We start from the raw sequence: 22,132 nt of genomic DNA on the forward strand, positions 1-22,132 counted from the left end.
CCCAATTTTGAACCAATCAGTGGTTCTGTGTCCAGTTCTCATTGTTGCTTCTTGGCCCACATATAGGTTTCTCAAGAGACAAATAAGATGGTCTGGTATGCCCATCTCTTTAAGAACTTGCCACAGATTGTTATGATCCACACAATCAAAGGCTTTGGCATAGTCAATGAAGCAGAAGTAGATGTTTTTCTGGAACTCAAAAAATAAAGGGAACACTTAAACAACACAATGTACTGTATTTAATAGTAGGATGTCTTATTTTGTGTTCCCTTTATTTTTTTGAGCAGTATATATATATGTATGTATACACATACATACATAGATATACATATACACACACATACGTTTGTTTGTGTGTGTGTGTGTGTAAGGTCGCTTTTATCCCTGACTTCCGCGTCTTTTGCATAGCAACCGTTGCTAAGAGCAGACATTCAATTGCTAGCGCCTTCCTGGCAGCTAACAAAGCCCAACAGTGCAAGGGAACCATGACAAAAGAAAGGAATTGGGCCGCCAAAACACCTCCAGAAAAGGTCATCAATTATTGGAGAAATAAAACACGGGAAATATCCGGAGGTTCGAATAAAGGCTCTCCTAGCGAGTTGAAATAATTCACCATCTTCCTGACAGGACGCGAAAGCGCGGGCTGGACAGAAACCTAAATCATAGAGATACAAAAGGGAAGAAACGACTATTCGTTTTCATCGTCTATCGAGATATTTTATCCTTTGTCCAACAGAGCAGCACTGGGGCCTTTTTTTATTTACTGTTCCATATATTATATATTAATATATTTAAAAATGGTCAGTAACTCTAGAAATATCCCTCCTGAAGAAAAGGAGCGGTTAAAAATAAATAAATAAATAAATAAAAGGCGGCCATATTGTTTTTACTATTTCTAGGAGCACGGAATGGGAAGGGCCGCTCTAGGGCGAGACACTCTGTGGTTCTCCCTTGCTGGGGAAGCGAAGTCAGTTCGGATTTCGCGGCTTTGCGTGGTTCGCGATTGCTTCTTTGTAGCCTTCCTTCCTTCCTTCCTTCTTCATGCTGCCCGCTGACTGTGCCCAGAGGTAATTGTTTATTATTTTTAAAAATATTATTATTATTATTGTTATTATTATGAAGGTTGGTCACCCATTTATCCAGATTTTAGACTGGATTTGCATTTTTTTTGCAAATGTAATTACAGTAATAAATATAAAATATAACATAAACATAATTTAATTGCAATTTGCAATTCGCATTGCAAATAATAATATTTAATATGTACATGTATTTCTATGCAAGGGCATAGGTATATTATACATATGGTGTATATAGCACGTTTATATGTGTGTTATGTATTACACTTTTGAGAGCAGGCAACAGTTCATTTTTAATATGTGCCAGTGTGCCCACAATAAAATAATGACAATAAAGGTTATCAGCATCTAACATTTTTATCCACCCGATGAGTTTTTTACCGAGCACCTGGGATGGGCAGGTGTGAATGTTTGTTAGTGTTAAATAATGCTACAGATGTATTGTAGTTGTTGTTGTCGTTGCAGGATGCAAACTGTTCCAAGTAAAGCTGCCTTTTGCAGCTGGCTGGTCAGGATTTTGCCAATGCCTGTAGTGTTCAAGGGGTGCTCCAGAAGTTTTGGGATGGCACCCAAGGTGCTGATTTGGTGTTATCTTTGCTGTCTTTTATTTTTTCCAGTGCTGTCTTAAGTACTAACTATCTTTAAACTAATGGTTGTAAGTTGAGGACTACCTGTATAGTTTTTGGCAATATATTTAAAGGAAATAATAGCACACTTTTTTTTTTAATGTAACGAAACGTTCAGAAACTCAGTTGAAAGAGGCTTGGAGAGCAAACCACTGCCAACACATTATTTTGTCCCCCTCCAAATTTGGCTTTGAAATATTTGGAAAGGAAGAACACTTACTTATGAATGAACTTTTCAAACCCAGCATATGATACTTGTATGAAGGATTTGAGAGCGTTTTTCAGCCTTGATTTGCTCCAAATTTTGCTAAAGGCTGAGCTGGTCTGTCAAGGTACCTGTCCCACTTCCAGGTAAGTTGTCCTATTTCAGGACAACTTACCTGGCACAGTCATCCCTTCTTCTGTTTGCAGGTCTTTGTATTTTGGGATTTTCTCCAGTTCTTTCCCTTCTATTCTTCTGTCTCACTGGGTCTATGGAGAGTCTCAGTCATCCGGCTCATAGTTATCCCAAAGATGCTTTTTTCACGAGGCAACTGGACTTTCTTGTTTTTCTTTGAAGACGTTTCGCTTCTCATCCAAGGAGAACAAGAAAGTCCAGTTGCCTCGTAAAAAAAGCATCTTTGGGATAACTGTCTCACTGTGGTTCGTTACACAGTCACCCAGATGTCCAGGCTGGGTTGGGCATTTTGTCCACCTAACATAGGCCGACCTGGATGTTTAATGGTCTTAAAGGTACCGACGCCGGATGTAAAGCTGTTTTTTGCAGTTGACTGAGAGTTAAAATAAGGTAGGAAGAAACCCCTTCTGAAATGTTGCCCTACAGACGTTTGTAGGGAATCCCCAGAAACTGAGGCCATTTTTAAATCGCTTCTTCTTCGGGATGTTAAGGAAAAATAGCCTTTTCTTGGCTCTTTCCAGGCTGGTTTCTCTCTTCACCCAGGCCTTGGAAGACTGCACAGAGCAGAGGACAAAACTCCAGCAGAAAATTCAACAGTGCCGGGTACTTCTTGGGGACTGGTAAGCTGGGAATAATTTTGAAGTTGTTTTTTTTTTTTAAAAAAGTGTACCTTTCTGTTTAGTATGAAGGGATTTCATTATGCTTAAGGTTGATATTAGTAGTGATACTTTGTAATTATGTGTGTGTGTGTGTGTGTGTGTGTGTGTGTGTCTGTGTGTGTTGTGACTCAGGGCCAGCCTGTGGGTCCGACAGCCGGCTCCGATGTATCGGATGACTCAGATGTGGGGGAGGAGGGAAACGAACCGGCTGATGATGATTTGGAGGCTTTGCAGAGTCCTCAGCCGGGGACCTCTTCTCAGCTGCGTGAGCCCGAGAGTGCGGAGGAAGATGACCCACAGCTGGCCCTGTTCAAGGACGCCCGACGCAGGAGGCAGTCGAGCAGGAACAAACAAAGAAAGGCTGTGAGACTCCTCGGGAGGAGGCACAGGGAGACCACGCCCTGAGCTCTCTATAAAAGGAGTGTTTGGGGAGGGGCTGGTTGCTGAAAGCAACTTTTCCGCTTGAGAAGACAAGCTCTTGTGTTTTTGTTAACTGCGTAATTAAATCTTGGCAGATGCCTTTTAGCCTTGGAAGCTCTCCAGTCTCTTCTTCTTAAATAGGGGTTTGCCTTTACAAGGCCAGAAGAGGGCTGGTTCAGAACAGTTTGCTTTCAGCCCCCACCCCTTATTACTACGATGGAGCAGCTTCTTGCCGAGAATGCCCAGCTCACTCAGCAACTTACTTTGCTGGCAGCTCAGGTGGCTCAACTGCAAGCTCAGGTACATGCTGCACCCCCACCCAGGAGGAAATGTCAGATAGCTATGCCGGATAAATTTGCTGGTAATCCAGAACTGTTTCCTGCCTTCCTGGGACAATGTCAGCTTTTTATCAGCGTGAGAGCAGTTGATTTCCCCACTGACCGAGATAAGGTGGGATTCGTGTTGAGCCTTCTGTCGGGAGATGCAGCTCGTTGGGGCACGCCTCTGTTGGCACAGCCTAGCCCTTTGTTGGATAACTTTGGGGGGTTTTGTGACCATATGCGCCTCATGTACGAGGACCCGATTAAGGCGCAGACTGCCACCCGACGCCTGAAAGTTTTGAGGCAGGGTCAGCGCCCTCTACAGGCCTATATCAGCGATTTCCGGCTGCTTAGCCAGGATTCCGCCTGGAATGAGGCTGCGCTCGTGGATGCCTTTCAGGATGGCTTGTCAGAGGAGATGTTGGATGAGCTGGCCCGCGTGGACATTCCCTCAGATCTGAATGGGCTGATCCATCTTTGTCTGCGGATCGATGCCCGGTTGCAGCAGCGAAAGAGTCGCCGTGCCACCCCACAGACCCCTGCCGCCCCTGTTGTGCGTGAGCCCCCAGTCCAGAGGGAGGAGCCAATGGAGCTGGGTGCCGCCAGGTCCCGTCTATCGGTGACGGAAATGGACAGACGACGATCGGAGGGGTTGTGTTTTTACTGTGGGGACCCTGGACATTTGGCTGCTTCTTGTCCAAAGAAGCGTCAGCGGGCATCAGTGACCAAGCCGGCCCTGAGAAAGTCCCCTGCTTTGCTGTCGGGAAACGGCCCGAGCCCGATCTAGACGGTGTGAAAGATCGGGCGACCCACAACGACCACGCCGAGCGATGCCGTTCCGACGGTGCCTGTGAACCTTCACGGCATTTGATTTTGGAGGCACGTCTGATCCTTCCTGGCAAGCCAGAGGGGATTCCGGTCCATGCCTTAATTGACTCTGGGGCTACCACTAACTTTATGGATTCGGCCTTTGTGGCCAAATGGGCTGTTCCCCAGTGTCCAGTGGATCCGCCCATGCTTGTGGAGACCATCGATGGTCGAGTGCTCCTGTCCGGGCCTATTACGGCCGCCACGCAACCCGTGTGTATGGCCATCAGTACCCATGTGGAGGCCATTCAGTTCTACGTCACTTCGGAACTGCACTTCCCCGTGGTCTTGGGACTGGCGTGGCTCCGGGCGCATGATCCACAGATCTATTGGTCTCAGAACTTGGTCACCTTCCCAAGTTTGCAGTGCGTGGACCACACCCGCCATATCTGTGCCGGCCAGGTGGAGGGTTCCCCAGGGGTTTCCTTGCCTCCCGAACTGTCCGACTTTGCTGACGTGTTCAGCGAGTCAGAGGCGGACCAATTACCCCCGCACAGGCCCTACGACTGCTCCATTGACCTAGTCCCTGATGCGCCTCTCCCAGTGGGGCGTTTGTACTCCATGTCGGAGCCCGAGTTGGCTGCATTGCGGGACTTCCTGACAAAGAACTTGGCTCGTGGTTTCATCCGGCCCTCGTCCTCGCCAGTGTCTGCGCCCGTGCTCTTCGTCAAAAAGAAGTCGGGCGAGTTACGGCTTTGCTGTGACTACCGGAAACTCAACGCTATCACGGTGCGTAACCGCTACCCGCTGCCCCTCATCCCCGAGCTCTTGGACCGACTCCGGGAGGCTAAGATCTTCACGAAACTGGACCTGCGTGGAGCTTACAACCTCGTCAGGGTTCGGCCGGGTGATGAGTGGAAGACGGCGTTTGGTACTCGCTATGGACATTTCGAGTACACGGTGATGCCGTTTGGCCTGACCAACGCCCCCGCTGTGTTTCAGCATTTTATGAATGACATCTTTCGGGATCTGTTGGACCAGTTTGTTGTGATTTACCTGGACGACATCCTGATTTACTCCCCGTCGCGTGAAGCGCATCATCAGCATCTCCGTCAGGTCCTGCAGCGCCTCCGGAAACATCGGCTGTTTGCCAAGTTGGAGAAGTGCCAGTTCTACCAGGTGACCATTGATTTCTTGGGCCACCGCATTTCTCCTGAGGGCATCGCCATGGAACCGAGTAAAGTTGAGTCGTTGCAGAGTTGGCAACCCCCGCGTCGCGTGAAGGATGTTCAGCGACTTCTTGGATTTGCCAACTACTATCGGACATTCATCCCTGGCTTTGCTGCCTTGACAGCCCCCCTCACCCGGCTCCTGCAGAAGAAGACTCGGTTCCAGTGGAACGCCCCCGAACAACAGGCGTTCCAAGCTTTGAAGGACGCCTTCATGAAGGAGCCCATCTTGAAGCATCCTGACCCGCAACGGCCGTTTGTCGTGGAGGCGGACGCCTCCGACATTGCCATTGGGGCCGTGTTACTCCAGGCAGCGACGCCCAACGGTACCCTTTTCCCTTGCGCGTATCACTCTCGGAAATTGAATCCCTCGGAGCGCAACTATACCATCTGGGAGAAGGAGCTGCTGGCCATCAAGGCGGCGTTCGAGGCTTGGAGGCATCATCTGGAGGGGGCGCGGCATCAAATCGAGGTCCGGACGGACCACAAGAATCTGGAAAGCCTGCAGACCGCTCGGAATTTGAACCAACGCCAGATCCGGTGGTCCCTCTTCTTTGCGAGGTTTGACTTCCGGGTGCGGTACATACCAAGCGGGCACAACCAGAGAGCGGATGCTCTGTCCAGGAAGCCCGAGTACACCCGAGTGGAAGACAAGCTTCCGCCCAGGACAGTGATCCCCGTCGAGTCTTTTGCTGCGGTGCGGGAGCCGGTGGATATACGGGCTCGGATCCGGGAGGCGCAGCAGCAGGAGGCGTGGGTGGCTCAGCGGAAGGAAGAGGTGGGGCCAGATTCGCCTTGGTCGGTCACGGATGGACTCCTGTATTATCGTGACCGGCTCTATGTTCCAGGAGGGCCACTCAGGGGACTCGTCCTCAGCCAATGTCATGATAACCCGGCTGCGGGGCATTTTGGCCTGTTCAAGACTCTGAACCTGGTCTCCCGTACATTCTGGTGGCCCCGAGTCCGACACGATGTCCAGTCTTATGTCACCTCCTGCGTCCCATGCAGGCAGGCCAAGTCAGCGACAGGGGCCCCGCCTGGTTTACTGCAACCTTTGCCAACGCCCAAGAGACCCTGGGGGGCTGTGTCCATGGACTTTCTGACGGATCTACCCCCATCCTCCGGCTTCACGACAGTGTTTGTGGTGGTGGACATGTTGACCAAGATGGCGCACTTCATCCCCTGTCGCGGCTTACCGTCAGCTCGCGCCACTAGTCGCATGTTCATCCAACAGGTGTTCCGGCTGCACGGCCTTCCCGATAGAGTCGTCTCCGATAGGGGGGCCCAGTTTACAGCCCGCTTCTGGCAGGAGTTGATGCGGGCGTTGGACATTAAGGTTTGCCTCTCGCCCGCGCATCATCCTCAGACCGACGGGGGTACCGAGAAGGTCATCGGCATCTTAGAGCAGTATCTGCGCTGCTACGTTAACCTGCAGCAGGACAATTGGGTGGACTATTTGGCCATAGCCGAGTTTGCCTTTAACAACTCGCAGCACACCTCCACGCAGATGACACCGTTCTTGGCCAACGTGGGTTATCACCCCCGGTTTTTCCCCCTTTCTCCCGTGGACTCACCGGAGCCGGCAGCGAACGAATTCATGGCGGAGTTACAGGCGATCCATCGGTTGGTGCGACGGCAGCTGGAGAAGGCCAAGGCCGACTACAAGAGGTTCGCCGATCGGTCGAGAAGGGATACGCCTCCATTATCGGTGGGGGATCGTGTCTGGCTGTCCACCAGGAACCTACCATCCACTCGGCCGGCGAGGAAGCTGGACCACCGTTACCTTGGACCGTTCCCAGTCGAGGCCGTCATCAACCCGGTCGCCTATCGTTTAACTCTGCCACGTTCCCTGCGCGTGCACCCCGTCTTCCATCGGTCCTTGTTGGTCCCCGAACAACCGGCTTGTCCACTTCGCCAAGCGGAACCTCCCCCATCAGGACCTCGTGATGGCGACAGCACCCCCGAGTACGAGGTCGCCAGCATCAGGGATTCCCGCTGGCTGAAAGGTCGCTTCCAGTACCTGATCGAGTGGAAAGGGTACGGGCCGGAGGACTTCACATGGGAAGACGCGACCGCCGTTCATGCCCCTGCGTTGGTGACTGCTTTTCACGAACAGTTCCCATCCCGACCGCATCCGGATCGGCAGACCCGGGGGAAGGGCCCTGCGGTGCGGGATAGTGTTGTGACTCAGGGCCAGCCTGTGGGTCCGACAGCCGGCTCCGATGTATCGGATGACTCAGATGTGGGGGAGGAGGGAAACGAACCGGCTGATGATGATTTGGAGGCTTTGCAGAGTCCTCAGCCGGGGACCTCTTCTCAGCTGCGTGAGCCCGAGAGTGCGGAGGAAGATGACCCACAGCTGGCCCTGTTCAAGGACGCCCGACGCAGGAGGCAGTCGAGCAGGAACAAACAAAGAAAGGCTGTGAGACTCCTCGGGAGGAGGCACAGGGAGACCACGCCCTGAGCTCTCTATAAAAGGAGTGTTTGGGGAGGGGCTGGTTGCTGAAAGCAACTTTTCCGCTTGAGAAGACAAGCTCTTGTGTTTTTGTTAACTGCGTAATTAAATCTTGGCAGATGCCTTTTAGCCTTGGAAGCTCTCCAGTCTCTTCTTCTTAAATAGGGGTTTGCCTTTACAAGGCCAGAAGAGGGCTGGTTCAGAACAGTGTGTGTATGTGTGTGTGTGTGCATATATATATGTATGTATGTATATATCTTTGTTTATGTGCAAGCAGCTTTGTAGCTGCTTTATATTGGGAAATTAGTTATATAAAAGCAAATATTTCATACTTCAGGTACAGGGGATTGCTTACATGAAAAGAGCATGGTGAGGGGAGGGGGAAAAGGAGTTACGGTGGATCCTGGGTTGTTGCGTATGAGTCATCATCTAGGAATTATTTTTTGGTCCCTTTTGGTTCCTGGTACCAAGACCCGATCTCTTTGTCCTGGAAAGGTATAAAAGGTGGAAGACCTCTTTCCTGGTTGTTGCCTTCATCTCTCTACCAGCCACGAAGAGAGACGGGGGGCCACCCCACTCTTTATTTTGATCAAAATAAAAGTTGTTTCGCTTGCTGAAAGCTCGGCTCAGGAAGTTTCTTTTGGCTCTTTTAAATTCCTGAGTAACGCTGGGGCGATGGTGAGGCTAAGTGTGAAACCTCACAAGTACAAGGGAAGCAAAGAATGGGAACTTCCTTCCTCTCTCCTCCTCCTCCTCCTCCTCCTCCTCCTCCTCCTTTTTTCCTTCCCTTTCTCCTTCCCCTCCTCCTCCTTAGGGAAGAAAGTCCCAATGCCACAAATCTCCCCGTCTTTCCTAAGCTTCTGCCCAGATGAAATTATTATAATCGTGGGCAACCTATAGAAACTGGGAGGATGTGGAAGAAGTGATGGACACATCTGTTATTTTGCTGAATGTGTGTATTCTCTTTTCTTTGTGCTAGGAACTCTGAGAGAGAAAACCCCATTCCTGAAGAGGCCAAAAATGAGAAACGTGGTAAAGGAAACATCGTTCTTTACTAGACTCCCTTATTATTTATGTACTCATTTAAACAATTTATATAGATGCCGGATTCACACATAGGTGATTCCAGGCAGTCTATAACGTTTAAAACTCCACTGCATAATAAAAGCCCATAAAAACCTCCCACCTTACTCTCCATGGCAGCAACAACACAATCAAATCAGCCGCTTAATTGGATCTATATTGGTTCTTGGTCCGCAGACCCTTTTTCTGGGTTATAGGAAGTCCTGGGCCTTTGATTGGAGACATCAAGATCTAGGCTGCTTCATTACAGTCATACTTTATTCCTGGATTGATGAATTCCAGTAATCCATGGTTTATCCATGGCTGGTTGAATAAACTGCCTTTAGCTGCCAGTACACAATTTATTTATTTTATTTATTTATTTTATTACATTTATATACCGCCCTTTCCCGAAGGACTCAGGGCGGTTTACAGGGTGATTAAAAACAAAAATACAAAAGTTAAAAACAAATTAAAAAAATTATATTCGTCCCTGAATAAGTAAAACAATGCCATCCCAGTACCGCAATTGCTATAAGCTATAATTGACCGAATTGCCACACCCGAAGCAAAAAACAAACAAGGCACAATACAGTTACAAGTCTAATAAATAAGCAAAAAATAGTTTTACAAAACGCATAAATCCAGTTGATGAATAAATGGATTCAATGCTGTGGATCCACAGAAAGCAGCTTCCTAGGTTGCAAGGCAGCATGGCTGACTGAGGAATTCTGGGAGTTGAAGTCCACAAGTCATAAAAGGGCCAAGTTTGAAGAGCCCTGATCAATCCATTTTTGATTTCCTTCCTTCACTTGTAGAAACAGAGCCTTCAGCTGAGGAGCTTAAGGACCTGGAACTGCTTAACAAAGCCTTGGAGAAAGCATTAAGAGTCCGGTCAAAATTCCACCAGGTGCCATGTGAGACTGTTAAAGTCTCTGAAACTGTAAGGAAGAAGCCGGTGAGCCAGGCTGCTTTGGAACAACCTGCATGTAATCCTAAGGACAAGACCCCCCAGGTGTCTCCTGTGAGTAGAAAGCTGGTGGGGTCCAAAAAACCCACCGCGTATATGTTGAAGGCTCCCTACAGAACTGATACGACCGTGAAAAGGCCCCCAGTGAAAAGGCCAGCTGGACAGGGCTCCAGAACATCCAAAATTGCTGGGAAGAAGTCGCCTGCAGGAGGGTTTGCCTTTCCGAAGTTGAAACCGTCGGCAAAAACAGCCAAAGATAGCCACGAAAAGGTCTGTGTTGCTGCAGAACCTGGATTGCAGTTGGGCTCTCCCAAAGGCCCATGTCGCACAACGACACCACCTTCGTTTGCAGGTGGGGGGGACTTTGCAGAAACGGGCCTTCAAGAACCTAAGGTAGATCCTGATCCAAAGGCTCTAGGTGAGCCGTGTCCTTTAAGAACAGACCCAGCTGGAAAAGGCACAAAGCCTCCAGTGTCCACTCTTCAACAAAACGGGTAAGCTGCTTCTCACCCACCTCCAAAACCTTCCCTCCAGATAGAGATTTGGACCCAACCAAGCATGAGGTTGGGACACGGTGGCAACAGGGACGCGGTGGCTCAGTGGGTTAGGACGCTGAGCTTGTCGATCAGAAGGTCGGCAGTTTGGCGGGTCGAATCCCGAGTGCCGCGTAGCAGAGTGAGCGCCTGTTACTCGTCCCAGCTTCCGCCAACCTAGCAGTTCGAAAGCACGTAAAAATGCAAGTAGAAAAATAGGGAACACGACGGTGGGAAGGTAACAGCGTTCCGTGCGCCTTTGGCGTCTAGTCATGCTGGCCACATGACCACGGAGACGTCCTCGGACAAGCGCTGGCTCTTTGGCTTTGAAACGGAGATGAGCACTGGCCCCTAGAGTTGGAAACGACTAGCACGCATGTGCGGGGGAACCTTTACCTTTACCTTTAAGCATGAGGTGGATAGGCACCGATCCATAGCTTCTTTTTTGGGGAGTGCAACGGACTGGCTGAGTTCCCTCTAGTGCAGCATTTTTGTTTGCTGAACATGGTGTGGCTATAAATAGCAGTCAAACTCTCCCTTTTTCTCTCTTTCCATCTATATCGGCTTCTTTGGTCTCCTTTGAGCCAGTTTGATCTAGTGGTTAAGGCACCAGGCTAGAAACCAGGATATTGTGAGTTCAAGTCTGCTCTTTGCTATGAAAACTAAGCTGGGTGACCTTCAGCTTGTCACATGCAGCCCTATCCTACCTCACAGGATTTGTGTGGTGGGGAAATTAGGAAGAGGAAGGAGCATTAAATGAGGACCCAGATGGTTGGGGGGCAATACGCTGACTGTAAACCGCTTAGAGAGGGCTGTAAAGCACTGTGAAGCGGTATATAAGTCTGCTATTTTTTATTTATTTTTTATTTTAATTCCTTTTATATCCCGCCCTTCTCCGAAGACTCAGGGCGGCTTACAAGCTTAGCAGTAGCCTTCATTCTATGTATATGCCTGCTTATTAGGGCTTTCACACACACCCCAAGCAGCATAAAGTCAGCTTATTGCCCCCAACAATCTGGGTCCTCATTTTACCTACCTCGGAAGGATGGAAGGCTGAGTCAACCTTGAGCCTGGTGGAACTCGAACCTGCACTAATTGCAGGCAGGTGGTGTTACTTAAGGAGGCATTAGCCCACTGCTCCACCAAGGCTCTTGCGTAGGGAGGGAGGGAAGGAAGGAAGGAAGCCAGAATGGCGCAGGTGTTACAATGCAATATTGCAGGCAATTTCTGCCCACTGCCAGGAGTTTGATCCTGACTGGCTCAAGGTTGACTCAGCCTTCCATCCTTCCAAGGTCGGTAAAATGAGGACCCAGATAGTTGGAGGCAATAGGCTGATTCTGTAAACCGCTTAGAGAGGGCTGTAAAGCACTGTGAAGCGGTATATAAGTCTGCAATTGCTTAGAGAGGGAGGGAGGGAGGGAAGGAAGAGAAGGAAGCCATAATGGCAATGGTTATTGTTTTGAACCAGCCTGTTTTCCATCGCATTACCCTGGTAGCGCTGTTGATAGAATGCAGCATTGCAGGCTAACTCTACCAACTGCCAGCAGTTCAATCCTGACTGGCTCAAGGTTGACTCAGCCTTCCATCCTTCCGAGGTCGGTAAAATGAGGACCCAGATAGTTGGGGGCAAATATGCTGATTCTGTAACCAATTAGAGAGGGCTGTAAAGCACCGTGAAGCAGTATATAAGTCTAAGTGCTATTGCTGTTAGATATGTTTGCCACCTGGAGTAATAATAACAACAACAACAACAACAATGGTGCAATATTAAATAAAAGGTAGGGGTTTCCCACCCACCCCTCATTTTCAATCAGTCACTTTTGATGGGTTTACTCATTACACTAAAACAGTGTGGTTTCGATAGACAAGAATACTTGTAGCTCAGGGTTGAACTGTGGAATCCTCGGTGCTCTCTGAGCTTGGCGGTTTTCTTGCAGACATTTCATTACCCAGCTTGGCAACATCATCAGTACTAGAAGGGTTTGTCAGGGCAAACCACTTGTACATAAACAGAGAGCAAGCCCCACTCCATTCTAGCACTGATGATGTGGCCTAGTTGAATAAGGAAATATCTTCAGGAAAACCACCTTATATCAGAGAGCACCAAGGATCCCCTAGTGTCGTTTGCTTTCAGTTGGGATGTTGTGATTGTGTGAATCCAGCCAATCGTCTTGTGTAATTCTGCTGTAGCACATCCTGCAGAAAGGATGTTTACCATGAGGTCAGCACTGTGCTAAGCTCCTTACCCTCTAGGTATAAATCAATAGTAGCACAAATGTTTTATGACTAGGTTTTTCCTCTTACAAAAATTAAAAGATCCATGAGCAGAGCGGATGATTAAAAGTCTGTTTGGATAAAACCCACGGATGCTTTCTTCCCAGTGGAGGAAGCCAGCCACGTCTCAAGCTTCCAAAGCAATTTTGCAGGCTGTCCTGGTTCCGACAGATGAAACTCTTCAAAAGAACTTCGAGGCATTGTTTTCCTTAAAGCAGGAATGTCAAACTCGCGACGCCACGTGACGTATTGCGACTTTACCCCCATTGCCGGAAATGGGGTGGGCGCGGTTTCAGGATTATGCGTCCAGCCGGCGGGCCAGCAGTTTGACATGCCTGCCTTAAAAGATCTTTTATTCGAGTAGCCTAATATTGGCACTTGCATAATTGAAGCCAAAAACTGAATTCCCTTCCCCTGGGCACATAGTATCAAAGCACAATTCCCTCCTCCAATTAACAGTCATAAATCACATTCCCCAATTAGCTTGAAGCGCAGGCTTCCTCTCCAGCTCTCCAGCCCACCAATTCTTTATCAGCTCTGGGCTCAGTAACCTTGATTCTCAGGCTAAGTTCTGTGTTGTTATGTCTAGCTGGACTCTCATTCACATCCCTACTACCCAGCATCATCTAGCTCTAAAAAAACGAAAGGAAGAAAACGGCTACGTTTCCAACAGTTGAGCCGAGATTTCTCTTGGTGTGCAATGTTGGTGGGCTGTGCATTCACCAAGGATGATAATGCCAAGCATTTTTATTTTTTTTATTTTTTGCAGGTCTTCGCTGAAACTGCCCCTTCCGTATCAGAAAGCTTTTTCCAAGTATGTCAGGTAAGCTAATAATAACTAGCCTGATCTGCAAGTCGACAGGAACGGTGGGAGAAATTTCAGGCTCTTTCCGGTTAGGTGACCCAGGTTGGGTTTAGTTTGCAGAAGGAACGTAGGATTCCAAAGCGGTTTTGCGACCTGCGTTCTGGGGCCTTCAGAGGTGCAGTAGGAATCTCATACGGTCAGCCACGTACCAAGCCTTTTGGCTTGGACCCTTGAAGTCAGTCTACACATCTTCAGTAAGTACTAGGGGTGGTACGATAGCACTCTTCCAGTACTTCGGGGGCCTTCATAGAGAAGAGGAGATTGAGCTATTCTCCAAAGCACCAGAAGGCAGGAAAAGAAGCAACAGATGGAAGATCGTTAAAGAGAGAACCAACCTAGAACTCAGGGGACAGGGAGAACAATTAAATCAGTGGAGATTCTGAAGAAGAGATGGATCAGCCATTTGCCCAGAATGGTACAGGGTCTCCTGCTTGAGCAAGGGAATAATAATAATAATAATAATAATAATAATAATAATAATAATAATAATAATAATAATAATAATAATAATAATAATAATATAAAGTTGGAAGGGACCTTGGAGGTCATCTAGTCCAACCCCCTGCTCAGGCAGGAAACCCTATACCATTTCAGACAAATGGCTGTCCAGTCTCTTCTTAAAAACTTCCAGTGTTAGAGCATTCACCACTTCTGGAAGCAGGTTGTTCCACTGGTTAATTGTTCTAACTGTCAGGAAGTTTCTCCTTAGTTCTAGGTTGCTTCTCTCCTTGACTAGTTGGACTAGAAGACCTCCAAAGTCCCTTCCACCTCTATTATTCTATGTTTTAAGTGCTACACATTTTGAAGTTGCCAGAATTAAGAAGCGCTCCTCTTAAGGCGGCCGTCTCCAACCTTGGCTACTTTTTCAGACGTGTGGATTTCAACTTCCAGAATTCCCCAGCCAACGGGAATTCTGGGAGTTGAAGTCCACACGTCTGAAAAAGTAGCCAAAGTTGGAGATCCCTGCCTTAGATCTAAGGGATCTTGCACTGCACAAGGAATGTTGAACCAGACTAGAAATCCCTAAGAACGCTTCAAAATACACGGTTCTGCAAGCCTTGTAAGAGTAACTGGCAAGAATATCTCGGTCTCTTCTCCAGGCCAGGTCTAAAGATTGGAGCATATCCCAGCTTTTTCTGGCTGATTATTTCCCACTCTTCTGCTTCTTGATACAAGGTTGTTGGAGAAGTGTCAGGATTTGAAAACAGATCCCGAGGCAGCTGCCCCCAAGAGGCAATTCTTAGAGAAGCTGCAAGCCACTGTATCCTTTTGTTAATTTGGCCTTTTTGGAAAGAAGAAAAATGTGCTTGCAGGTATGACTAGGGCAGGGGTAGGCAACCTCGGCTCTTTTATGACTCGTGGACTTCAACTCCCAGAATTCCTGAGTCAGGTGACTCAGGAATTCTGGGAGTTGAAGTCCACGAGTCATAAAAGAGCCGAGGTTGCCTACCCCTGGACTAGCGCTATCTGTCTGGTCTTCCTTGGTGCTCACACAAGTGTACGTAAATGAGACATTTTGCTTTGTTTGATTTTAGCCTTTTTTTAAAAAAAAAAATCCATTTCCTTACGCTTTGACTGGGCTTGTTAACTCCATTCAAACTCCTTTGAGTTACCAAAACTGTTCCAGTATTATTGATTTCTCACATCAATCTCTGTTTTGATTCTAAGGAAGATAGACTTTAATATGAAATAGCTTTCCTCGGTGCCCCACGTTGTACGTAATCCCTTCCCCAGGCAGGTAGAAATTCTTGGGCCTGGAGTCCTGATACATCTGAAGAACCTCAACTTGCAAAAGCTGCTGTAGACATAAGGCACGGTTGTTTAAACTGGGCAGCCATGTTGGCTGGGGAATTCTGGGAGCTGAAGTCCACACATCTTGCCAAGTTTGAGGAACACTTTGTACTAAGGGAAAGCCGATTAGAAAGCCTTCTCGCGGTCCGTCTGAGAAAGGAACACCCAGCATGGTACCGATACAAGAGAATATTTGTAGCTCAGGGTTGTGAGCTACAAATTGTGGGGTCCTTGGTGCTCTCTGAGTTTGGTTGTTTTCTTGTGGACGTTTCATGACCCAACTAGGTAGCATCATCAGTGCTAGAAAGGAGTGGGGTTTGTGGGGAGGAGGAAGAGGAGGAGTAGGAGTAGGATCCTTGGTGCTCTTTGAGCTTGGTTGTTTTCTTACGGTGCCAATAGGAGAGAATATTTGTAACTCAAGTCTGAACTCTGGAGTCCTTGGTGCTCTCTGAACTTGGTTGTTTTCTTGTGGACGTTTCATGACCCAACTAGGTAGAATCATCAGTGCTAGAAGGGAGTGGGCTTTGTGGAGTGGGAGAGGAGGAGGAGGACTGTGGGGTCCTTGGTGCTCTCTGAGCTTGGTGTTTTTCTTGCAGATGTTTCATTACCCAACTAGGTAGCATCATCAGTGCTAAAAGGAAGTGGGTTTTGTGGAGAGGAGGAGGAGGAGGAGAAGATGACTGTGGGGCCCTTGGTGTTCTCTGAGCTTGATAGCTTTCTTGCAGATGTTTCATTACCAAACTAGGTAACATCATCAGTTGCACAGTATTGTTCCCTTTCCTTAAGCAGATGGCCAGTTCTTCTCTCCCACTCCAGCCTTTACCCCAGCAGAGGTGAAGCAGGAGTTGGTACATCTACGCGACCTTCGCCTGCTCATCACTCAGCACATGGAAGCTGAAAGCCCAGGTGAGAAGAGGTCACGGAACCAGTTTCTTCACACCCATCTGGGCGTGGATTTGCAAGGCAGTCATTGGATCTTTGTTTAAAGCAGGGCTGTCCAATCTCGGCAGCTTTAAGACCTGTGGACTTCAACTCCCAGAATTCCTCAGTTCTCAAGAGTTGAAGCCCACAGGTCTCAAAATGGACCAGGTTGGACAACCCGGCTTTAAAGTGTTTTATGTCACTTGGAGGCCAAATTAAGGTAGCAGCCCGGCTTTGAAGGACAGGCCACGCCCTTGCAACCTAACAAGATGGCACAGGGAAAAGAAAAAGAAGAAAAAAGATCCCTTTAAAAAGAGAACGTCCGGTTGGTCTTCCTCTTCCTTGCAACTCAAAAGTGGGGCCCTTATCCAAGGTCCAGCAGTGAGCAAGATCCAAAATAACAACGCCAGTGGAAGTTGGAGGTGGGGGGGGGGAAATGAACCTTCTTTAGCCAAATAATTTTCCATCTCTGGTTCAACTCTAGACATAGCTTAAGCCACGACCAGCTGTAGGGCCTTGCCCATCTTCTGGAGATCTTCTCGAGAAACATCTTGAGAAACATCTTGAGAAACCATCTGCCTTTTCTCAACGGCCTCCTTTGATTGTAAAGCAGGATTTAGAAAAGAACTTTGCCCGGGAGGCTGATTTGGGATGGGTTGTTTGGCAGATGGGTAGATCTCTGTTTTGGTAGAGAGGCACTGTCTTAGGTTGGAACGATGTTAAAAGGAAGAATGCAGGCTGTGTGTGTGTGTGTGTGTGTGTGTGTGTGTGTGTGTGTGTGTTCACGCGCGCGCATGCGCGTGCCATGGCATTTTTTTTTAATACGATTTTTAAAAAATAAAAATAAAAATCCTCTCTTCCACCAAGTAGAGGTAATCCTTCACTTACGGCCACAGTTGAACCTAAAATTTCCATTGGTAAGCAAGACAGTTGTTAAAAAACACTGGAAGTTTTAAAGAAGAGATTGGACAACCATTTGTCTGAAATTGTATAGGGTTTCCTGCCTAAGCAGGGGGTTGGACTAGATGACCTCCAAGGTCCCTTCCAACTCTGCTATTCTGTTCTGTTCTATTTCTATTTCTATTCTATTCTATTTCTACTGCACTCCATTCCATTATTTCTATTCTATTCTATTTCTATTTCTATTTCTACTCCATTATTTCTATTCTATTCTATTCTATTCTATTCTATTCTATTCTATTCTATTCTATTCTATTCTATTCTATTCTATTCTATTCTATTCTATTCTATTCTATTCTATTCCATCGCATTGCATCCCATCCCATTCTATTCCTTCTGTTTCGTTCATTCTCTTCTCTTCTCTTCTCTTCTCTTCTCTTCTCTTCTCTTCTCTTCTCTTCTCTTCTCTTCTCTTCTCTTCTCTTCTATATTCTATTCTATTCTACAATCTGTTCTGTTCTGTTCTATTCTAGTTTTGTCAACTTTTCTGGCCACCGTTGTAAAGTGAGTCACTGCAGTTCAGTTACTCACACCGTTGTGAAACGAATCCAGCTTCCCCATTGACTTTGCTTATCAGAAGGTCGCAAAAGGGGATCACATGACTCCGGGACAAGGCAATCGTCATAAATCTGAGTCAGTTGCCAAGCGCCCGAATTTTCAGCACGTGACCATGGGGATGCTGCAACGGTGGTGTGAAAAATGGCCCTAGGTCACATTTTTCAGTGCCGTTGTAACTGAACAGTCACTAAAAGAATGGTTGTAAGTAAAGGACTACCTGTGTTTCATTTAAAGTCCGTTGCTGCCTTTGAGCCTTCACATGTCAGTTTAGTGAAATGGCAGTCTCTAGATAGAAGGTGTTGGTCCGGAGCAATGTTGCCTTACTGGGTCTTTCTTCTCAGAGGCCCTTGGAGAAAACCCAACCTGGGACAGAGAGTACGAAAGCCTGGTGACTTTGCAGGCCCTACAAGAGGTGGTAGAGCAGCATCTCAACAAGCTACACCAGATGCGAGAAGGTGAGAGTTTTCCACTCGAGGGCACCGTTGGAACTACAAGGTGGACTTCCACAGTTGTGTTTAACTTAACGGGCTCTGGATTCCTCGGCTTCTTTCAACATTACACCTGGAGGATTATGTAGGCCGCAAATCTTAGAATATACAGGTAGTTGCACTAAAGGAGAATATTTGTAGCTCGGTTGAAATGAGGCGTCCTTGGTGTTCTCTGAGCTTGGCTGCTTTTTTTTCCTTTTTTTTTTTTGCAGACATTTCATGACCCAACTAGGCAACATCATCAATATTAGAAGGGAGTGGGGTTTGTCAGGACAAGCCACCTGTATATAAACAGAGCAAGCCCCACTCTCCTGTAGCACTGATGCCGTTGCCTAGTTGGATAACGAAACCTCTGCAAGACGTCAACCTTAGCTCAGAGGGGCACCAAGGACCCCAATTGTGTGCTTAGTTTTCAGCTTGGGTGCTGGCGGTTGTGTGAATCCAGCCAATCATCCATGTAAGAGATGAACCCAGATTCTAATTGCTCTAGCACATCCCGCCGAAAGGATTGTGTTGGGTTTTTTTAATTATTATTTACCACAATAAAATGCTCTCAGTTTATATTCTAGCGCGGGGGTTGGCAACCTTGGCTCTTTTATGACTCGTGGACTTCAACTCCCAGAATTCCTGAGCCAGCATGGCTCAGCTTGGAAACCTTTCCCTTTCCCCTCAGCGTGGCTGGCTCAGGAATTCTGGGAGTTGAAGTCCACAAGTCATAAGGCGGCCTAGGCCAGGGGTAGGTAACCTTGGCTCTTTTATGACTCATGGACTTCAACTCCCAGAATTCCTGAGCCAGCCACGCTGAGGGGAAAGGGAGAGGTTTCCAAGCTGAGCCATGCTGGCTGAGGAATTCTGGGAGTTGAAGTCCACGAGTCATATAAAAGAGCCAAGGTTGCCTACCCCTGTTCTAGTGGCTTGCCCTGTCAGTGGGCTGGTTCCTTGATTGAGGAATTGAGGCTGCCACGGTCGTAAGTGTGAAAAACGGTCATCCGTCACTTTTTTCAATGCCGTTGTAACTTTGGATGGTCACTAAACAAACTTGTAAGTTGAGGACTGCCTATAGTGAGACTCGGCCTCCTCTTCTACGCCAGTCTTTTGGTGCTTGACATGGTCGTAAAGATGCTTTTCCTTCCTTGATTAGCCCTGGTTTCCCATGCCGAATTTGCCTCGCTCTTCCTGAGTGACGAGGAGGAGAATGACCACGATTGCTTGGGCTTCTGCCATGCTTCCCTGGGAGAGCAAGACTGCTGCGATCCAGATTTGCCGGGACCTCCCCCGCTTCTCTTTTACTCCAGCCTGGAGGAGCTGAAGGACATGGAGGCTTTAAAGCTGCAGGTGGCGATGCTGAATCAGAAACTTCAGATCCAGACGGTAATTACATTCCAGTGAGGAGTCTGGCCCTTCTGCTGGTGCTCAGGATGAGACGCAGCTGGATGGGGAGGCTGGGTTGAACTCGGAGGACGCACAGCTGGAGGACAGGAGAGTAAGCCAGAGGGAGGCAATGAGGCGACTCCGGAGAAGGCATTGAGAAGCCACGCCTTGAGGACTGAATTACAAAAAGGGAATGTGTGGGCGGTGCTGGTGGCTGAAGGCAACCGTTGCAAATTACTACTTGATGGGATCATGTTCTGTTGTATTGCCGGCGAATAATTCTCTGTTTTGCATTGTGTTTCATGTGGACAATTTTCTCCGTTTGGATTGTGTTTTGTTGCTTTTGTTTTTGGACCATTTGGCAGGTTTTGTTTTCTTCTGAGTCTCCAGCCTATTTGTCAAAAGGGGTTTTGTCCTTGTGCATTTAACAAGGACGTACACAGGCTGGGACAGAACACCTCCAGTGGTCACCCCTGTGAAATTGTCTCAAAGGTGTTTCTTCCAAAGGCAACTGGATATGTGAAGAGAACAACTTTTTTTCTTGAGGAAAAAAGCCGGCTTCCCCATTGACTCTGTGTGTCAAAAGGTCGCACAAAGGGATCACGTGACACACACACACACACCCAGGACGCTGGCAACCACCATAAATATGAACCCAGTTGCCCAGCCTCCGAATTTTCATCACGTGACCACGGGAGATGCTGCAGTGGTTGTGTGAAAAAACGGTCCTAAGTCACTTTTTCCGGTGCCGTTGTAATTTTGAAATGGTGACTAAATGAACGCTTGTAAGTCAAGGACTACCTGTGTTGTGGATGCAGCCAGCAGAGTCCTCAGTCTGGAAAGATTTTGTCTATAGGTGTGAAATAATAATTAAAAAAACTCAACGTGGAAGAATCACCATATCTCATTCTGGGTTTGGATGGGACATCATGCTGGCTGAAGATTCTAGGAGTAACAGGCCCACGCAACCTGTTCAGCAGGAGTTTGCCACTAGTTGTTGCAGGGGTCTTCAAACTTGGCCCTTTTATGACTTGTGGACTTCAACTCCCAGAATTCCTCAGCCAGGCACGTGGGAGTTGAAGTCCACAAGTCATAAAAGGGCCAGGTTTGAAGACCTCTGGGTTATTGTTTTGAACCAGCCTGTTTTCCATCACATTACCCTGGTAGCGCTGTTGGTAGAATGCAGCATTGCAGGCTAACTCTACCGACTGCCAGCAGTTCGATCCTGACTGGCTCAAGTTTGACACAGCCTTCCATCCTTCTGAGGTCGGTAAAATGAGGACCCAGATTGTTGGGGGGGGCAAATAGGCTGGCTCTGTCAACCGTTCAGAGAGTGCTATAAGGCACCGTGGGGCAGAACATACGTCTTAAGTGCCATTGCTATTACATCTATTCCACCTCTGAATGTTGTCTTCTATGCAGGCTATGGAAACGGAACTCCTTCCCCTTCTAGAACCTGGCCGCCTTCCAGAAAGTTCTAGACCTTCGGTGATCCGTGCCGTGTACTCCTTGTTGTGTGAAGGCGGAGAGCATGTTCCTGTCCTGGTGAAGGATGAAGAACTGTCCAGCTGACCGGATGTCCAGCAGACATTATTTAGGAAGCAGTGAATTTTGGTCCTCAATCCTTCAAATTGCAGCCCTTTCATGACAGGTGAATGTCAGCGGCAGGTCCCTCCGACTCTTCACCTGCGTGCGCTTGTCCAGCAAATAAAAAGATTTTATACCTCTTCATTAACTTTTTAAAATTCCTCCCCTCTCTTCACGGCTCTTCTGCCAAAACTCAGGCAAGTGGTAGCTTGGCTTATTAACATTTTCTTATTGGCCAGTCTTGGCACTGCCCAGGCGAGTTTGTTTTCATTTCCTGTAAATTAGAAACGCTCTTTGAAATCTGAGCTGAAAGGGATCAGGCTCTGTGTGTGTGTGTGTGTGTGTGTGTGTGTGTGTGTGTGTGTCAGGCATTGCGCTCCAGGCCCATGAAATGTGCCAGCAACCTTTCTTGAAATTTGTTTTCGGGCAGAGGCTGCATTTCAAAGAAACGATGAGGTCAAAGAAACCTCTTTGTCAGCCAGCCCTGCTTGTAAATCAAAACTCTGAGAGAGAAAGAGAGAGAATGGCCATCAAAATCGCTTCCATTTCTGGACGTGTTGTCCTTGTTCCATCCAGCCCAGTGTTTCTCAAGCCTTGGCAACTTTTAAGAGGTGTGTGGACTTTGAACACTCAGGATTCCCCAGGCAGCTTGCATAGAATAGAATATAGAAAAATAGGGTGGGAAGGAGCCTTAGAGTCTTCCACTCCAACCCACATCTCAAACAGGAGCCCCTCTACCAGGGGCAGGCAACCTGGACTC

At 47.8% G+C, this 22,132-nt stretch overlaps 1 protein-coding gene across 1 annotated transcript; it reads left to right on the forward strand.

Moving 5' to 3' along the window:
• Window positions 1–1,026: 1,026 nt before the first annotated feature.
• TEDC2 (tubulin epsilon and delta complex 2) lies at window positions 1,027–21,510 on the forward strand. The gene is made up of 10 exons (XM_081338230.1): window positions 1,027–1,067; window positions 2,624–2,722; window positions 8,972–9,024; window positions 9,873–10,518; window positions 13,601–13,654; window positions 14,873–14,957; window positions 16,285–16,393; window positions 18,268–18,381; window positions 19,556–19,785; window positions 21,208–21,510. Exons 1-10 carry the CDS (start codon window positions 1,042–1,044, stop codon window positions 21,355–21,357), a joined length of 1,566 nt encoding a protein of 521 aa, XP_081194356.1. The 5' UTR covers window positions 1,027–1,041; the 3' UTR covers window positions 21,358–21,510.
• Window positions 21,511–22,132: the final 622 nt, after the last annotated feature.

This window comes from Vipera berus (assembly GCF_964194415.1).
Source record: "Vipera berus genome assembly, chromosome: 13".
Taxonomy (NCBI): domain Eukaryota; kingdom Metazoa; phylum Chordata; class Lepidosauria; order Squamata; family Viperidae; genus Vipera; species Vipera berus.